This window comes from Rhinolophus ferrumequinum, chromosome 25, assembly GCF_004115265.2.
Source record: "Rhinolophus ferrumequinum isolate MPI-CBG mRhiFer1 chromosome 25, mRhiFer1_v1.p, whole genome shotgun sequence".
Taxonomy (NCBI): Eukaryota; Metazoa; Chordata; class Mammalia; order Chiroptera; family Rhinolophidae; genus Rhinolophus; species Rhinolophus ferrumequinum.
Window position 1 is genome coordinate 25,888,906 of NC_046308.1, and position 19,343 is coordinate 25,908,248.

At 39.7% G+C, this 19,343-nt stretch overlaps 1 protein-coding gene across 1 annotated transcript in view; it reads right to left on the minus strand.

The window, feature by feature from the left end:
• FEZ1 (fasciculation and elongation protein zeta 1) overlaps window positions 1-19,343 on the minus strand; it is a 39,726-nt gene that overhangs the window by 15,213 nt on the left and 5,170 nt on the right. The window contains exons 2-3 of the mRNA XM_033098323.1: window positions 18,618-18,962; window positions 11,146-11,245 (exon numbers count right to left, since the gene is read on the minus strand). Coding sequence (XP_032954214.1) covers window positions 11,146-11,245; window positions 18,618-18,928 — 411 coding nt within the window. The 5' untranslated portion in view covers window positions 18,929-18,962. The remainder of the gene's footprint in view (window positions 1-11,145; window positions 11,246-18,617; window positions 18,963-19,343) is intronic.

The following is a 19,343-nucleotide window of genomic DNA, read 5'->3' on the forward strand; positions in this document are numbered from 1 at the left end:
GGCTTGGGTTAAAAGAGATTTGAAAATCAATTACAAGCTTGTGCAAGTTACCATGAGTTCCTAGTATTATGGGAGCCAGCCCTACCCCATATTTTCTCAGATCTCAGAAGTCTACCACTAAAAACAGAATAAAATAAAAGGAAAGGAAAAGAAAGGAAAAGCATACACAAAGTATAGCCCAGGAAGCCCTGGCTCCTTCCTCTTCTACACGGTCCTTAGCTCCCTCCTCTGTCTGCTTTCACCACATCCAGCCTGTCTCTGGCCTTTTTCTCCTCTGATTCTCTCATCCTTCCTCACTCTCTCTACGCCCCAAGTCCCACATTTTCTTTCAATCCTACCGGACTCTCTTCTGTTCCCATAACTTCTGTCACTTCTCAACAAGCCCTCTTTCCTTTACAAATGCCATTTACAGACTCCTGCCTGTCTTCCGATACCAGGACAATATTTTATGCAAATTGTGGAAAGCTGGAAGGGAATAACAGGGAGAAAGAGAAAGATGTTTGGAAAATAAGAGTGCTTTGTGTAAATGTATAAGAATATATGAGATAGATGATAGATGAATAGATAAATAGATAGATAGATAGATAGATAGATAGATAGATAGATAGATAGATAGATGGATGGATGGGTAGACAGATAGATAAGCACTATGTATATGGAAGAGTATAGGAATACTTTTATCTCTAATATATGACATAAACATAAAAATTGCCACAAGGAGTTCCATTAGCCTCTTGTGTGACGATAGGAAGGTGGTAAAATGGGAAAGCTAAAGCCAGCCATAATCTGCAGGCCAGGTCATTTGGGGCTAAATTTCTTTGTAGACTAAAACTGCAAGTTGTTTCCACACTATCAAAGTGAACTATGGCTCTTCCAAGAAAAATCATTCTTCCTAGTGACTTCTTCCCATAATTAAAAAAAGGAGGCCTGGCTCCAGAAAAGAGTCTGGCCATACTATTCAGCAAGCTGTTTCTTTCTCCTGCTTTTGGTAGGACTGTGCCTTTAGAGCTATGACATGGTGGCTTAAAGCTTGAAAATAAATGCAGAGAACCTTCCCTGGAGCACGAAAACTACTAATCTTGCTGCATGGTAGTCTGAGTGAGGCTTAAAATGACACTGAGTCCTTATGTGAGTGTTCAATCTGACTATTAACAAGTGTTTTCTGTTAAATCATTCCATTTATAGGAAAGGCAATTTTCTATACACAATATTTCCCTCCCGTTATCACGACTATCTCACATGGGTGGTTGCTTTCTTGACCAAAATTAGGAGAACAAAAACTTTCACCTCCAGTCAAAAAATAGAAAGAAAAAAAACCCACCACATCAATATGTACCCAGCCCAAGGAAAGGGCAACTATATCCCTTTTGTGCCTGTCAACAACCAGGAAACATCTGTGTGAACTAAGTCACAATGCCGCTGTGTCCCCACAGTGAGATGCACAGAGCACAGCAAATAGCAAGTGGCCAACAGCTATTTGTTGAAAGAATTAATGAACAAATGAAAAAGAGAGGACTGAGAGGTAGTACTATCACAGCCTGTATTCAGTCCCACCTTCACAGGTAACGTAGCTGTTCAGTCCCCTGGAAAACAGAAATATGAAGCTTACCGTCTTGGACTTCCATGTCCTCTTGTCCAAGACAACCGCCATCTGCTATTAATTAAAGGTATATGGACAAAAGGGACCATCTTTTATATCACAGTCCGAAACAGAATGGGTTAATGAATTGGAAAACCCAGGAAAGTGGAGAGTTGTCAATAATAATATATACACACATAGCTCAAGCATATTATTTTCACCTGAAAGTATAAATGTACATTTATTTATTTACCAAGCTCCTAATAAAAGGCCAAGGCCTTTGCTTCTATGATGGGCCTCTGAGTAGAGTTTCACATAATCTTTCTTGCATCAACCACATCACAACACAATTTGTAAATGACTTTCATTTTCATTTTTATAGTAGAAGGAAGGTACATAGGAAATCGATCACACACATTCATCTCCTCTTCCTCCTGAAAACCTACTAAAGAGAGAGTAAAGGGATCAAAAGAGAATGTCCCACAGAGACAAAATGAACTGCAGAAAAGACAATAACGGTAAAAAAAGATGCCAGAAAGCAGATGCTGACCTAGCCGACTAGTGGGAGTTAAACCCTGTGGAGGAAGCTGCCAAAAGTAAGTGGATTTGCACTGAAAATCTTGAAAGGCTCAGGAATGGAGACTTCAGGTAACAGTGTGAGGTGGGCTGAAAAGAAGGATTTGTCAGGATTCTTCATCAGGAGCAGTGAGACGCCAGGTCTCTTCTCCCTTCCCATGTAGAAAGACCACGACCAGCAAAAGACAAAAACGAAAAAAACCCTGGAGATTTCATTTAGCGGAGGTTGCAGCTCTGGACTCAGAGACACCAGGCCACCTGAAAGTAGGGTTGAGGGATATTATTAAAATCAGAGGGAAGAAGTGGAAATCTACATACCTCTTACTCTGATCCCCAGCCTCTTACTCTGATTAGACCCCTAGGACACTGGCATGTAGGCTAAATATCCTTACGCAAGACATTGGAGGATGCCACTTTGTGGTTAGTACATTTCTGGGACAGTGACTAAGAAAAAAGACATACTGGGGTTGGCCCAGCGGCTCAGGTGGTTGGAATGCCATGCTTCTAACACCGAAGGCCGCAGGTTCGATTCCCAGAGCCAGTGAGCTGCACCCTCTAAAGCTAAGATTGTGAATAACAGCTCTCACTGGAGCTGGGCTGCCGTGAGCAGCCGGAGGTTGGCGTGGGCTGCCAAGTGCTGCCATGAGGGGCTGGTGGCCAGCCTGAGTGGCCGGCAGCCAGAGTGAGTGGCAGACAGCTGGCGTAAGCGGCCCGCAGTCGGCGAGAGCTGCTGTGAGCTGCTGAGTGGCCCACCGATGACTGGCCACTGACTGCCCAGGGCGGGGGGTGGGGGGGGGACGGGAAGAGGGGAGGAGGAGCGCAAGGCTCAGACTACCAGCAAGGGCCAGGGAGCTGCGTCCTACACAACTAGACTGAGAAACAACGGCTTGAACTGGAGGGGAGGTGGGAGGCAGAAGAAAGGGAGAAAAGAAAAAAGACCTACAGGTGCATGCCAATATTTGGGGTCTCCAAACAAAATTACCAGGTCCTGACTGATTACTCTGCAGTGTGGTCCAGCCGGAGACCAGACTTGCCCCACAGAAAAAACTCAGCCTTCTCGCCTCACTTTTAAATATGAAAATATACCCAAGGATTATCAGACCTTTGAGGACAATCCCCAACATGGGAGACAGGGACTAAAACAAGTATACAAACAAGGGAAATCAAAAGCAACACAGAGGGCAGGAGAAACCCCTTGCTATCATCACTGCCCTCTGAGGGATTACAAGAAAACGTTGCTTCCTTGAGATGGGACCTATTTATTAGAATCAATCAAAAAAATAAAATAAGAGCTCTAGAAATTAAAAATATGATAGCAAAATGTAGATGTTCAATGGAAGAACTGAAGATAAAGTTGAGAAAACCACCTAGAGAATAAAACAAAACATGTAGATAGAAAATAGGAGGCAAAAATTATCAGGAGATTCAAATTAACATTCGAATAAGAAGAGATATAAAAAGCAAAAACAGAATAGATGGCCTCTTCCAGCCATGGCAGAGTAACTAGTACTGGACTTAGCCCTCCTGCCATGAACAACTATAAATCTAAACAAAATCTATGAGCCAATTGTTTTCCAGCACTGGATGCTGGCAGTGCAAGGCTGTGATTCTTGATAGAGGAGAAAAACATTAAATAAATGAAAGCTGAGATAATCTGTCACCTGTGGACTTACAAGAAATACCATAGAGTTTTTTAACCTGAAAGGAAATGATGGAAAATCAGATCTACAGGAAGGAAAAAGAATACCAGAAATGCTAAATATGTGGCTAAATATAAAAAATTATCCTGAGCCCCTTGTACCACTTGAGGACATAGCCAGAAGTTACCAGTCTGCAAGGTGAAATTGGCTTTTACCAGAACCTGACCAGGCTGGAATCCTGATCTTGGACGTCCAGCCTCCATATAACTATGGGAAATAAATTTCTGTTGGTTATAAGCTACTCAGATATTTTGCAATATCAGCAGACTAAGACAGTTATTAAAAGTAAAGTTTAAAATATGACTAAACTCCCACCTTAAGAAGCTAAAAATACAAAGGGTGTAGTAAACCCCTAGTAAGTACAAGGAAGGACATAATAAAGGGAAGAAATCAATAAACTAGAAAATGAACAAGTGATAGAAAAAAAAAAAAGTGGTTCTCCAAAAAAATGACTAAAAGTGACAAACCCATACATAGACTGGTAAGAGAGCGAGGTGAGGGATAGAAAAAGAAGGACAGAGAAAATACAAATTAACAATATCTGCAATAAAAAGGGGACATCACTATAGATCTTACTGACATTACAAAAATAAGAAAATATCATAAACAACATTGTGGTCAACATTCAATCACTTAGATTAAATGAAAAAATTCCTTGAAAAACACAACTTACTAAAACCAACTCAGGAAAAAATAGAAAATCTAAATAGCCCTATATTAAAGAAATTAAATCTGTAATCAAAAACCTTCCACAGAGAAAACCCTTGGTCCAGATGGTTTCACTGGTATAGTCTATCAAACATCTAAGGAAGAAATAATGCCCATCTAATACAATTCTTTCAGAAAATAGAGGAAGAAACATTCCCAATTTATTTTATGACATTATAAAAAAATAAAATTGGTGTGTTCCAATGTTCATTGCAGCTTTATTTACAGTGGCCAAGACATGGAAACAACCAAAATGTCCTTCGATAGATGAATGGATAAAGAAGCTGTGGTATATGTACACAATGGAATACTATTCGGCGGTCAGAAAAGATGAAATAGGACCGTTTGTGACAACATGGATGGATCTTGAGATTATAATGCGAAGCGAAATAAGTCAGACAGAAAAAGCAGAGAACCATATGATTTCACTGACATGTGGTATATAAACCAAAAACAACAAAAGAACAAGACAAACAAATGAGAAACAAAAACTCATAGACACAGACAATAGTTTAGTGGTTACCAGAGGGTAAGGGGGGAGGGGGGTGGTAGATGAGGGTAAGGGGGATCAAATATATGGTGATGGAAGGAGAACTGACTCTGGGTGGTGAAGACACAATGGGATTTATAGATGATGTAATATATAATTGTACACCTGAAATCTATGTAACTTTACTAACAATTGTCACCCGAATAAACTTTAATTAAAAAAAAAAAAAAGAAAAGAAAAAGAAAATTGGGCCGGCCCGGTGGCTCAGGCGGTTGGAGCACCACGCTCCTGACACCAAGGTCGCCGGTTCGATTCCCACATGGGCCAGAGAGCTGCGCCCTCTACAGCTAAGATTGTGAACAACACCTCTCTCTGGAGGTTGGCTGCCGTGTGCTGCCGTGTGCTGCTGTGGGCTACCGTGTGCCACCGTGAGTGGCCGGCAGCCATTGTGAGTGGCTAGCAGCCACCAAGAGCTACCATGAGCTGCTGTGAGCGGCCGACCAACGACTGGCGACTGATCTCCTCAGCCAGGGGGAGCACAAGGCTCATAACACCCCCATGGGCCAAGGAGCTGTGTCCTACACAACTAGACTGAGAAACAACGGCTTGAAGCGGAGTGGGGGGTGGGGGAAGCGGAATAAAGGGGGGGAAAGTTGGACAACTTATACTATTTTACGTCAAGACTTAGTATAAAGTTACAGTAATGGATACAGCATGATATTGACATAAAGATAGACACATATACCAATGAAACAGAATAGAGAATTCAGAAATACGTCCACACATATATGGTCAATTGATTTTCAACAAATGTGCCAAAGACAATTTAATAGGGAATAAATAATATTTCCAATGAATAGCACTGAAACAATGGATAGCCACGCACACACATACGCACACATACACACACACACACACACACACACACACACACACAAACACAAATGAATCTTGACCCTTATCTCACACCATCTCCAGGAACTAATTAGAAATGGATGATAAACCATATAATGCTATAACTATAAAATCTCTAGAAGACTAAAGAAAAAAATCTCAGTGACTATAGGTTTGCCAGTTTCTTAAACACCATACAAGGAGCACAAAGTATAAAAAGAAATCAATAAGTTGGACTTCACCATGTTTAAAAAAACATTTGATCTTTAAAACATAATGTGAAGAGGGGGTAGCCAGACGGCTTAGTTGGTTAGAGCACTAACTCTTAACAACAGGGTTGCCAGTTTGATTCCCACATGGGCCAGTGAGCTGCAGCCACCACAGGTAATTGAAGGACAATGACTTGACTAGGAACTGATGGGCCCTGGAAAACACTGTTCCCCAACATTCCCCAATAAAAAAAAATTTAAAAAAACATAATGTGAAGAAAGTTAAAAGGCAATCGATAGACAAGAAGAAAATATTCATAAAAGACACATCAAACAAAGGATGTATATCTAGAATATATGTATTAAATATCTAGAATATACCATGTTTCCCCGAAAATAAGACCTAGCTGGACCATGAGCTCTAATGCATCTTTTGGAGCAAAAATTAATATAAGACCCAATATTATATTACATTATATTATACCTGGTCTTATATTATAGCAAAATAAAACCGTGTCTTATATTAATTTTTACTCCAAAAGATGCATTAGAGCTGATGGTCCAGCTAGGTCTCATTTTCAGGGAAACATGGTATGTGTTAAATTAATTAAACAAGGATTGATCATTAGACTGAGGTGGATTTAATGCCTTAGTGGCCTACAAAGCAAACCTAAACTTAAGCCTCTAATGCCTCAAGGTTAAGAATTCAAACCAAAGGACAACCTATCATAGTCAACTAGTCTTTCCCAAATCGCACAACCACTTAAGCTATAGCCAGTCAAATGATTTCCATATTTTGTCTCCACCTGTTCTCTATAAAAGTCTTTTTTCTACCTCATGTCAGTGGAATACTCCTAACCACTTTGGATTTGGCATTTCCCAATTTGAATTGATTTTTGTGCAAATAAAGTCTTACACATTTAATATGCTTTGCTTTATCTTTTAACATAGGCGCTAACAACTCAATAATAAGAATATAACAGCCCACTAAGAAAATGAGCAAAAGATTTGAATAGGCACTTCACCAAAGAAGATACATGGGTTATAAATAAGCACATGAAAAGATGTTCAATATCATATATTACATAGGGAAATGCAAATTAAAACCAAAATAAGATGCTACTATATACCTACCTGAACGTCTAAAATTAAAAATGTTGTTCATAATAAGTGTTGGTGAGGATGCGGAATAATTGGAGCACTCAAACCGGAAAACAGTTGGCAGTTGAAACATGCAATTAACATGTGACCCAGACATTCCACTCAAAGGTTTTTATCCAAGAGAAATGGAGACATATAGCCACAAAAAGACTTACACAAGAATGTTCATAATAGCTGTAGTTCCAATATTCAAAAAGTGGAAACAATGTAAATGTCCATCAATAGGTGAATGAATAATCAAATTATAGTATATCCATATAATGGAACATTACTCAGCAATAAAAAGGAATGAACTGTTGATACAGTAAAATGGATGAATATCTAAATAATTATACTGAGTTCTAAAAGAGTACATGATGCATGATTCCATTTACACAAAATTCTAAAAAATGCAAACTCATCTACTATAGTGACAGAAACAGGTTTCCTGGAGACTGGGGGTGTGAATGGGAAGAGTGATTGATATGCTCAGTATCTTGATTGTGGTGGTTTCACAGAAACATACATACGTCAAGACTAATCAAAATATACACTTTAATACGTGCCATTTATTTTATGCCAATTATCTTTCAATAAAGCTGTGAGAAAAAGAGAAAACAAAAAAATAAATAAAGTAAAATAAAATAATAGTACATCATGACCAAGTTGGGTTATTCTCAAGAATGCAAGGTTGATTTAATATTTGAAAATCAATTCATGTACTTCACCACATTAAAGGAGAAAACTATATATGCATCTCAATAGAAGCAGAAAACAGAAATAATTACTCTTCAGAGAAATAACACAAGAAAACATGCTACAATATAAAGTCATGAACTTCCATGTTAAAAGGGTCCACTATCATGCAGAATAAACAAAAGCAATGTTTTTAATTCATTATAAGGCACATTATTGTAAAATTTCAAACAAGAAAGGAAAATGAAAATATTCTAAAAGCTTTGGGAGAGAACCAACAGAGAGTCACATATAAAAGACAGGGAATCTGGATAGATTTGGGATTTCTCCCAGCAACTGAAAGCTGAAAGAGAAGAGAACAAAGCCCTCAGAATTCTGAGGAAAATAATTTCACAACCTAAAATAACTATCAAGTCAAATTCTCCATCAAGTAGACAACAGGAGAATAAAGACATTCTCATATATTGTAAAATGCATATTCTTCTGTACTCTGTCTCAAGAATATAGTGATTTTTTTTCCACCAAAACAAGGGAATATATCCAGAAAGATAACAAGATGGCAGTCAGAGGACTGGAAAGAGACGCAAGAAGAATCCCCAAGATGAAGCCGAGGGGTTCCCAGGACAACAGCTGTATGATTAGTGTACAACCAGGCTAGTTTATAGCAGAAAGACGCAAGGTACTAGTTTAGATAGTATCTAGAAAAAAAAATTGAAGTGATAGAATATCTGATTTTTTTAACCTTATTGTGAGATTTAGAGTTCACTCAGAGTTTGGATTGAACTAGTGATAGATATATAGGAAACTAAGCAAATGAGAAAACTAGGTAATGCTTCGCTTCACTCTAGGTTAAACAAAAAGTTGTACAAGAGAGGAAACATTCTTATAGAACCCTACCCGATTCAGCAAGAAACAGTACTTACAGAGTTACATGAGTGTGTTTAATATTGATTTAACTGTAAATTAGTGACAATCCTATATTAGAAGGGGACAGGCGAAGCTGGAGCATTTCAGGAGATGTAAAAGGATTAAATCTTATCTTCCATAATACAAAGTTAGTAGATAACAGCCAAAATTGTTCATTTTAAATAAGCAAAGAAATAACAACATAAATGTGTTATTTAGAAAATTGAAGATATCTGCCAAAACAAACAGCTGAAAGCAATAAACGTGTGCCTCTATGGAGTAGAGAAAGACAAGTCAGGGGCTGTTGTTTTTATTTAAGTCTTACATTATTTTAAAAGCATTATTTGACTTTCATAACTATGTACATGTGTTACTTTAATTTTAAGGAAGCAAAAATGACTCTCTGTGGTCGTAATCCAACAGTTTGTATAATATTTAATTAAGTTACTTGGTTACATCACAAGGACAAGCATGGACAGGTTTGGGAACAAACACAACTGATTCTTGGCAACGAACAACTTAAGTAGAAGAGCTCTTCAGGCTTGCTAGAGAGAAGCCTCCTAGCTGTGTGCATTCAGCATGCCAAGGGCATCCGGTCAGTATGTTTTACAGAAGGAATACGGAGCACTGGTTAATCTAGCAAGTCGTTTAAACTGCGGTCAGTTAAAAGAGCTTCTACTGTAATGAATGCAGGTAATTAACGAGGATGAAATAAAACAGCCTTGATCCATCCACTTTTGCTAGCCTGTCTTTTCCCCATGGGTTAGATGGAAGAAATTCTACAAGGAAAGGAGCTCAAGATCATTCTTCTCAGGGTCATTCAATTTGCCCTGAAATATTAACCCTCTTGAGGGAAATCTGCAAATGAGAATAAATTGGAGTCCTTTTGAAGGGCAGACTATCTTATATATCGTTTGGCTTAATCCACAAAAGGAGTTGGAAAGGTGGCAAAAGAGACAAAGCAAAATCTGCCTTTTGCATCATGATGGACCTATTTAATTTCAGTAACTAGACGTGTTCCATTATTGCCTATTTTCTCCTTTGCATTTTTGGGGTAATTCCTAAACACCACACATATAAGCACAGGAGAAAATAAGTAGGTGGGAGTTCAAAATAGGACCTGAGACATACCCTCTGAGATCTATGCTGAGTAGGCTGGTATCAGATATCTTAGTCTCAAAGTCACCACCTTACCTGCCCCAGTCAATGATGCCTTGAGGTATTTGAGAATTTGGGATTGCTAATCATCAGAAGAGTTAAGAAGGCTATACAGCCACCTTTTCAAAAAATCAGCCAACCGATCGCTTTGCTGTGCTTTTTTGGGCCATGATCTGCAGAAATATCGCCCAGTAAGGGAAATCTCTTTCTCGCTCTTTTTCTTGGACTCAATCTTAGAGCAACTAGGAAGATCAGATATACCCAACTCCCTCATTTGCTATGACAGCCCTTCCAGATAAGAAATTTTGAATTTCCTTTACAGCTGAAACTTGAAAAACAAGCAAGGCAGAAACTGACTTTTACTATGGAGAGAGCCATGAAATGATTGTAACTTTCAATATGCAGATTCAACCAGGAGGGGGCAAATTCAGCTAGGAATGAATCTCTGTGCAGTCACTTCGATGTGGCTCTTCTGAAAGGCCACTGCCCACAGCCTGTGCAAATCAACCCAAAATAAGTATCCTCTTTATTTTTTCAGAAGCCCTTATTCTTTCTTCTTTGGCATCAGCAACCACAGAATGTGAGTCAGGTCCAGCCACATAAACGTCTCGTTGGTTGAGTTTCATAAAGAATTCTCCCCCATTGCATGGCCACCTCACTAATATCTGGGCTCCAACTCTGGCCACTAGCCAGGCCCTGAGCAGGCCACAGATGGGTCAGCACTTGCTCTCAGCACTGTTTCTGATGGGACTGAACTATTCATTTTAACCATCATTATTTGAGCACAAAAGAAGCCTGTGATAACCACTCTCCTCCTCTTCCTTCAAACCACCCAGTTTTCCATGTGGTAGTACAAAGATCAGCATAGAAGTATCTGCGTTTACATTTTCCACAGATAATGATCCCAGGCACCTCATGTACACTGGATGTGCCCTCTCATCTTATTTTTCACCTCCTCCACAACTCCTACCTCCCCAGCAACGATTTCAAACTAATGGGGTACACTGTTGAGTTACTGACTGTTTTTCTAACTAGAATCCACATCTTCTCAAGCTCTATTAAGTGGGGGGGTGGAGGGCAGAGAGGTACCTCAGTGTCAGAGCTGTTTCCATTCAGAGCCTCCATGTTTGGGTCCCTCCAGTCTTCTGAGAGTGAAGGGATGTAATTGTCTGTCAGAGCATCCCAAACCCTGTAAACAAAGAGAAGCTCTCATTAGCACACATCTGTGGCGCGGGCCTGGAGGAAGGAAGAGCTGAGCCAGGGGAGGAGAGAGGCTTCTGTGTGTACCAGGCTGAGGTCATCTGCCTTCCAGTATGCAGGAGCAAAGCAGCTTAGAAACTGAATTAGAGGCACAACCAGGAGAGACAAAACCAAGAGAATGGACCCTGGCCAGAAGCTTCCATGTGATAGGTGTTTGCTTCAGAGAATAGGAATTCCTTACCATTGAGATACAAATGGTAGAGTCTACAACAATGTTTCCCCGAAAATAAGACCTAGCCAGACAATCAGCTCTAATACGTCTTTTGGAGCAAAACTTAACATAAAACCGGGTATTATATTATATTATATTATATTATACCCAGTCTTATAGTAAAATACGACCGGGAATTATATTATATTATATTATATTATATTATATTATATTTTATGTTATGTTATGTTATGTTATGTTATGTTATGTTATGTTATATTATATAAGACCCAGTCTTATATTATAGTAAAATAAGACGAGGTCTTATATTAATTTTTGCTCCAAAAGATGCATTTGAGCTGATTGTCCGGCTAGGTCTTATTTTCGGGGAAACACGGAATCAAACCACCTCTGGCAAAAAATAAATTGGCCCAGAAAACAAATATGTCCCTCAACCAAATAGTTCATGTCTCATGAACCTAAGAAATGTCCGTTTCCTTTCCTATGGGCAGAGAAGTATGAGAGAGAGACAGAGACAGAGACAGAGAGAGACAGAGAGACAGATAGAGATAAAGATCTGGGCAGATTTTCAGGATGGATCTCAATAACATCAAGGTCATCATCTAGTGCCCACGCTGTTAATGCTTCCTTGTTACCCAAAATGCTTAGCAAGCCCACGGGTGGCACAATCCTGCTGTCCAGCAATGTAGAGTCTTAGTGTGCCATGTCTCCATCATGGACCCTCTAAGGGAAATATATGAAAGGAACCAATAAACACGCAATTACTTTTCAGTGGAGGAAGACGGGGCTCCCTTTATTACATTTCTTTTTAAAATTCTAATATGTACATTATAAGAAAGTGTTTTCTACAATTCTTGTTGCTTAACTCACTTATTTCAGAAATTTCTTTGGGCAAGAAAGGGGGTGGGGAAAACCATGATGTCACAAATTCTCACATACAGGAAAATAAATAAATTAGTCAACACCAAGAGATTAATGTAAATCAGTAAACCAAGCTCCTAAAATAATGCCATCCATGAAAGCCATTAATGCTTGTGTTAATATTAGATAATGATAAACGAGGGCTGTAAGCAGTTCCCCTCAGGTGCCTATGCATGTCAAACATGAGTGATATCTATGAGCCAAGGAAAGTATACTAATATGTGGAAATAGCCATTTAAAAATAAGCAAATATGTATACATATGGATCAAATATAAAACATGACAAAATATGGGTTAAAATGCTGAAAAGATAAGGTATAGATAGATAGATAGATAGATAGATAGATAGATAGATAGATATAGATAGCACAAGGGAATATATATGTATGCGTATACATCAGAGCACAGATACTTGAAATCAAAATCACACACATAAAATGGAGAAGAGAAGTGCTCATAACATATATAAAATCAGGAATGAGATATGAAATATGAGTATATAAGCACGTAGCTTTTCCTAGTGCACAATGTATACAATTTAAAATTGGTGATAAAACTAAACGAACTCAAGAAAACACAATTTAATGGCAATGCTTGGGTTATCCACTTATTCATTATTTTCCTACAATTAGAAGAAAGCACTTTGTGAGAACTCATCAAGTATTCATTCAGCAGGATTTCAGAATCTACTTCTTAAACATGGGGTGATAATCCAATCTCCATCAGGCACTCTTAGAGCTTCATTAATCCAGCCTAATTCTAAATCCAAGTCTCATTAGCATTTGAAAGCCAAGAGGCAAATATGATTTGCTCTCTCCAAGACAGAACTCTAAGCACCACACCCACTAGAAAGGTCAGTGGACAACTCCTTGCATCACTGCATCACATTCTCCGCTGTGAAAATGAACAATGTGCATGCAGGCGCTGACCTTCAGATTTGTCCCTGCAGCAAGTACCTGGAAAATGAAACTCAGCAAAGCCCAAAATAGGCAGGAGCCTTTTGTACGGACCTCTCCTAGGCAGGAAGGAAGCCGGGAACGTTAGACTGTACTTTCCAATGACCTTGAAGCCGTTCACATCCTGAAAGTGACAGCTGAGGACTCTCTCAAATCTTTTAGGGAGCAGCAGATTTTCTCATCTGAGCCTTCACTGTCGTACTCTGGATTTCATCTCCTAATTCTAGATTTTTAGTAACAATTCTCTAAACATTTATCTCCTTGGAATTTCAAGCCATCCTCATTCTCTTTCAGGCTTTGTCCAGGTTTTCTTCCTTTCTGAGGTACTTTTTATCCTTTGACGTTCATAAACAACCTTGAAGATAGAGTGACTCTCATCTCCTTGTAATCACTTGCCCATTTAACAATAATAACACTAGCAGACAACACTTAACAAGCATTTACCATAAAACAGGTATTATTCTAAACTTTATGTGGATTAATTCATTCACTCTTCACAACAACTCTGTAGGGCAATACTAATGAGAGGGGGAAAAAAAAGCTGAATCCAGGGGATTTAAACTTGTCTAAGTTCACAGAGACAGTAATGACAGAGATGGGATTTGAACCCAGGCCACAGTTACAGAGCCTATATTCCTAACCACTTAATTCTTCCCATTCTTCATTAATTTTATGATTGGCACAGGCATCAGAATTATATACCAAGGTCCAAATCACACTCTAGAACAGCAGTTCAGAAACTGGCTCTGCGTGAAAAATCTGTAACTACGTTGTTCTAGACAGTATGCTTTCATCGATACACAGAAGATGGAATGGCACGGACAGCAGGGGCACACGCTGCTCTGTCTATGTCTCCATCCCAAGGAAGTTTCAATGAAAGGCAAAGGCAGAACACTGGGAGGCAGGCAGCCACAGGAATGAGGAGTGGTGGTGAAAGGGGAAACATAAAGTGTTTTGTAAGGAAGAGAGTGGGAAGGGCTTTCTCCCCAGAGAGGCTATCTATCTGACTGTAAGCAGGGTCCTTGGGAATGGACATATCCCCTTTTACAGGTATGCTGAGTTGGACTAGAAAATTCCACTTCCCTGAGAAGCATCCTGCTATTTATGCTTATCTTGGGGAAAGAAGGCCTTGAAAGCTATCTACTATATCTGTTATCAAAGAACTAAGATTAAGCAGGTTGCCTCAATTCCTGTCATTATGCTGCCATGGCACCCAAAATTCATTTTGCTCTCTCAGTGCCTATAATAACAGAAAAGGCTTTTCAGGAGTGTATTCTATAGCCTGGGCTTAGATGCCTGTAGAATTGACTAAACTACTTTTTACCAGAAAGGGCTAGGTGCTTGGGAAAGGATGCTGGTAGAGGATGAACAAACCAAACAGAATGGATTGTGATAACACCTATACAAAAATTCAGGTCTGGAACTGGCAACATAGCTATCAAGGCTGTATTAATCCTGCTACACACACACACACACACACACACACACACACACACACACACACATGTCTACCGTGTTTCCCCGAAAATAAGACTTAGCCGGACAATCAGCTCTAGTGCGTCTTTTGGAGCAAAAATTAATATAAGACCCGGTCTTATACTGTATTATATAAGACCCTGTCTTATATTGTATTATATAAGACCTGGTCTTATACTATAGTAAAATAAGACCAGGTCTTACATTAATTTTTGCTCCAAAAGACGCATAGAGCTGATTGTCCGGCTAGGTCTTGTTTTCGGGAAAACACGGTATACATCTGTTCCTGACAATATAGTAGACACTTTACAGAGCTTATGAGAATTCCAACTTGGTAACATTTCCCTCAACACCCATTAGGCTGGCTACAGCCCTTCTCCAATGTTTCATTTATGTCCAGTAGTGCCAACGTCCACATTTAGATGTGTGTCAATGTGAATACACTTTTGCAGCTAATATGTAGGAATTATTAGCACATTACTGACTTTGAACAACTCTTTGGATTCTTTCAAATCCTTAAATAGAATCAATACTATCTCTGCCTCCTATATGAGGAAACTGAACCTCTAAGAAGAGAATTAGCTTTCCTAAAAACCACAGTTATCTGCCAGCTTTTTCTATCTGATTATTTGGTATTTACTTATCTTCATCTTAAAGTATGACTAACTCCAGGCCATCTATTTATTGGGTGGACTTTATTTTTTAGCATCACCTTTAACCCCATAATTCCATCTGCAGAGCAGAAAACTGTCATTGTTCTCACATGTTTGGCCCCTCTGTCTCCAGGGCACTAGCAAGAGGGCTGGTAGGGACCCCAACGAGGCAGGAAGTGGAGTGAGGACTGTCCATTCCCATTTTGTAGTGGCCCCTAGGAGGCTCTGGCCTCCGGGTCTGATCTTTTATGATAAAGGTAAGGGTGATCACATATAAGCAAAGAAGAGATTCTGAAATAGTTTCTAAATTTAAAAACAGGAAATATGGGCCGGCCTGGTGGCTCAGGTGGTTGGAGCACCATGCTCCTAACCAAGGTCGCCAGTTGGATTCCCACATAGGCCAGTGAGCTGCGCCCTCTACAGCTAAGATTGTGAACAACAGCTCTCCCTGGAGCTGGGCTGGTGGCCAGTGTGAGTGGCCGGCAGCCAGTGTGAGTGGCCGGCAGCCAGCGTGAACTGCCATGGGCTGCTGTGAGCGGCCGACTGACGACCGGCAACTGACTGCCTCATCGGGGGAACGCAAGGCTTATAATACCAGCATGGGCCAGGGAGCTGTGTCCTACACAACTAGACAGAAACAACGGCTTGAACCGGAGTGGGGTGGGGAGGCAGAAGAAGGGGGGGAAAAGGAAAAAAAATTAAAAACAGGAAATACATATTCAAGTTTGACTCTGTTTTAATGCCTAGAACTTCCATGTCCTGACGAATCAGAGATAAGTTGATATCTCAGCCAATTCCCTACTATCCAAACAGTTCCAAAGGAAAATTAAAAAAATCAAAAGTTCAAAGGGAATCAGTGCATTTGCTTAATGATTTGTGCTACCTTTAAGGAGGTTAGTTTGACCAAGAATTTCATTGCTTTTGCTTTAAGCTTCTATTATTTAACTCCAGCCCACCCAAAACACTTTCATTTATGAATGAAATATCGCTCTAAATACTAAACCTAACCAAGTTTATTAGAACGCTAGAGCTATGCTCAGGAGAATCACGACCAAGTTAGATATTAAATCATCTTTTTCCTTTACCTCATCATAATTTTACAGTTGAACTGTCTGGATAAGTGCCTGAAAAACAAAATATGTAATTCAATTCTGATTTTTGTTTTAAGTTGTAAAGCTTTAGATACACCGACTGCCTAGAAAGCACAGTGTTAATTTCTCCCTTCCTAGCTTCCTCCCTCTACACCATTCTCAAATCATACTTTATCTCTAAGTAATTATTCAAACTTTGGTCTTTTAGTTGAGGCAGTCAATGAGGCACGCAAGTCAGAAAAATCAGGATGAGAAGACCAATACTCCCATGTGACGGTAATCGACATTGAGTGGCCTCTGCTAATGTGCTAGAAAAGAATAAGAATCTGCTCCCTGGACCTTCATCCCTAATGAAGCCGGGGTAGGGGGAGGATTAGATAGGGGAGAAATGATTTGTTGGAAGCAAAAGAAATTAGACATATCTTAAAATGTCATTTTCAGAGCACAGCCTGGGTGAGGTAAGAAATTAGGTTCTTTGAAACTCCTTCGTCCGGCTTCATCAAGATTAAGCTCTGGAGGTTTCAAAGATGAGGACCCACACAGTCAACTAGAGTTAAGTGACTAGCCCAAGGTCACACTGCGAGTTAGTGAGAGAGTGAAAATGAGAATTCACAGTCTTTGTATTTCTAGTCCATTGCTTGGCGCAATGAACTAGAGTGAAAAAATACCCTGTATAATAAAGCCTCACAGTCACGCTTTTTTTGACTTAAAGGAGCTGAGCAAATTATAACAGGCTCAGTACCTAAAAACTAATCGGTTTGAAACTTAAAACGGAATCAGAACACACAGCCCACAGTGGTAGTACTGGTCACCAGTGAAATGTTCTCTATGATCATGCCTTTAGGCTAGCACTAATTAGAAAGAAAAGATGGAAACAGCATGGATCTAGAAATACTTTACATGTACCTACCAGGCTAGCTATCATTGCTTATCCAATTCATTCAATGTTCAATATTTCATTCAAAAAATATTATTTGATCACTTACTACACACCAAGCACTATGTTAGACAGTGGGGATACAATAGTGAGTAAGGCAGACAGATATATAGCCCTGTATTCACAGAGATACAGTATTAGTCACCAAATGAGCAACTACCTGCCAAATATGGTCAGGTTTAATCCTCTAGAACATACCTCTTAGCCAACTTATTCATGGTCAACTCTTCCCATTCTTATCCATAAAAAGAGAAGCCAGAAGCACAGTTGCTCAAAACTTCCATTACCAAGTACTTGACATTTCTTGTGTGACGCCTAAAGAACAACTGGTGCATATTTTACTTCTGTAGAGAATTAATGCGTTTTAGTTTTTGTGTTTTTTTTTACTAAATGCCCCCAAACTCCCTTTTTTATATAACAAATTACCCCCTTCTTCTCTGTCTAGTCCCTTCTCAAACAGCACTTTCCTCAGATCTCTTTGCTTTACTGTTCAGACCTGACACAACGGCTAGTAAGTGACACGGGGACTCTGCACACTCAGAAGCCACTGCACCCAGTTATCACCTTGATATTGTCCAGTTTAATTCCATGGACTCTCTGTTCGATTGGTAGGCTTTCTTATTTGGCTATATCTCAACATTTTTAGATAATTTTCCCGTTCTGAGGGGTTGTAAATAATTTTGGAATGTTCATAATTCTGGGGTTTCTTGGAGCAAATTGTTCTAATGACACAGAGTCATCCATACAGTTTTGTTCTGGACCTTATTTCTGATATCTGGGGGTATTGCCACTGATATTAAAAAAGCTGAATATAGACTCCAAAATTCACCATGCTCCTGAAATTGTATCTTGTATCTAGGAACGCCTTTCCATTTCCTAAAAATCCTTCATTCTTTTAAGGTTTTGATTTAAGAAAGCTCTACAGGTGACTGTAAAGGGACACAACTGAATAATGTTAGCAATTACCAGGGCCCTGCCCCACTGACATAAAATGATGAGCAATAAGCCATGAACTCGTAGACAGAAACTAGTTCTATGTCAAGGAGCCTACGGGGTTCTTGTCGAAAGCAGAAGAGGGCAATTAAGACTCCTTACTCCTCGTCCTGCAGGGTCTCTTCCTCCTCTTGGATCTGGAACTGGTTCTTCACAGGAGCTAGGTTCTCAGTCTTGGCATTGTAATTCCGAAAGCAGACATTGAGCTTCTCATCAAATTCATTCACGAGGTCCTCCATGGACTTGAAGCTGATTATTTCAGAAGAAAAATTCTCAAGCTCAGAGAGGGAGGGGTCCTCGAGATGGTGGGGAGATGAGCCGTAGAGACACCGGGGCTTCTCCTCCCGTTCCTCCGAGCAGCAGGCCCGAAGGTCCTCGAACTCTTCATCCAAACTCACCAGTGGGGCCTCCATTCTTGCACAGCTGCAGCCTTCAGGATTCGTTTCTCTAGAAGAAATAAACAAGATAATGTGAGTTTGGAGTGAGCTTTTGGGCTGAGGAACTGTAATCAAATATTCCATTATTGCATCTCTCTAAAAACAAAGATGCCACTTCACTGGCAATCACTGCTTCTGCACGTCCACATTATTATGCACTTAAGGTGTTCAAATATTGTTGTCAGTGTGAGTAATACTAACCTAAACAGAGTAAACTTTAGAGACACACTGGCTTCCAATTCCCTGCTCCAAAAAAACCAAGTGGAGTGATTAAGTGTGCTGCCCCTGGAACAGACAGCCTAGGCTTGCATCCTGTTCTGCCCTTACTAGCTGCCACCTTAGCAAGTTATTTAACTTCTCTGTGCTTCTTTTTATTCTTCTCAAGACAGAA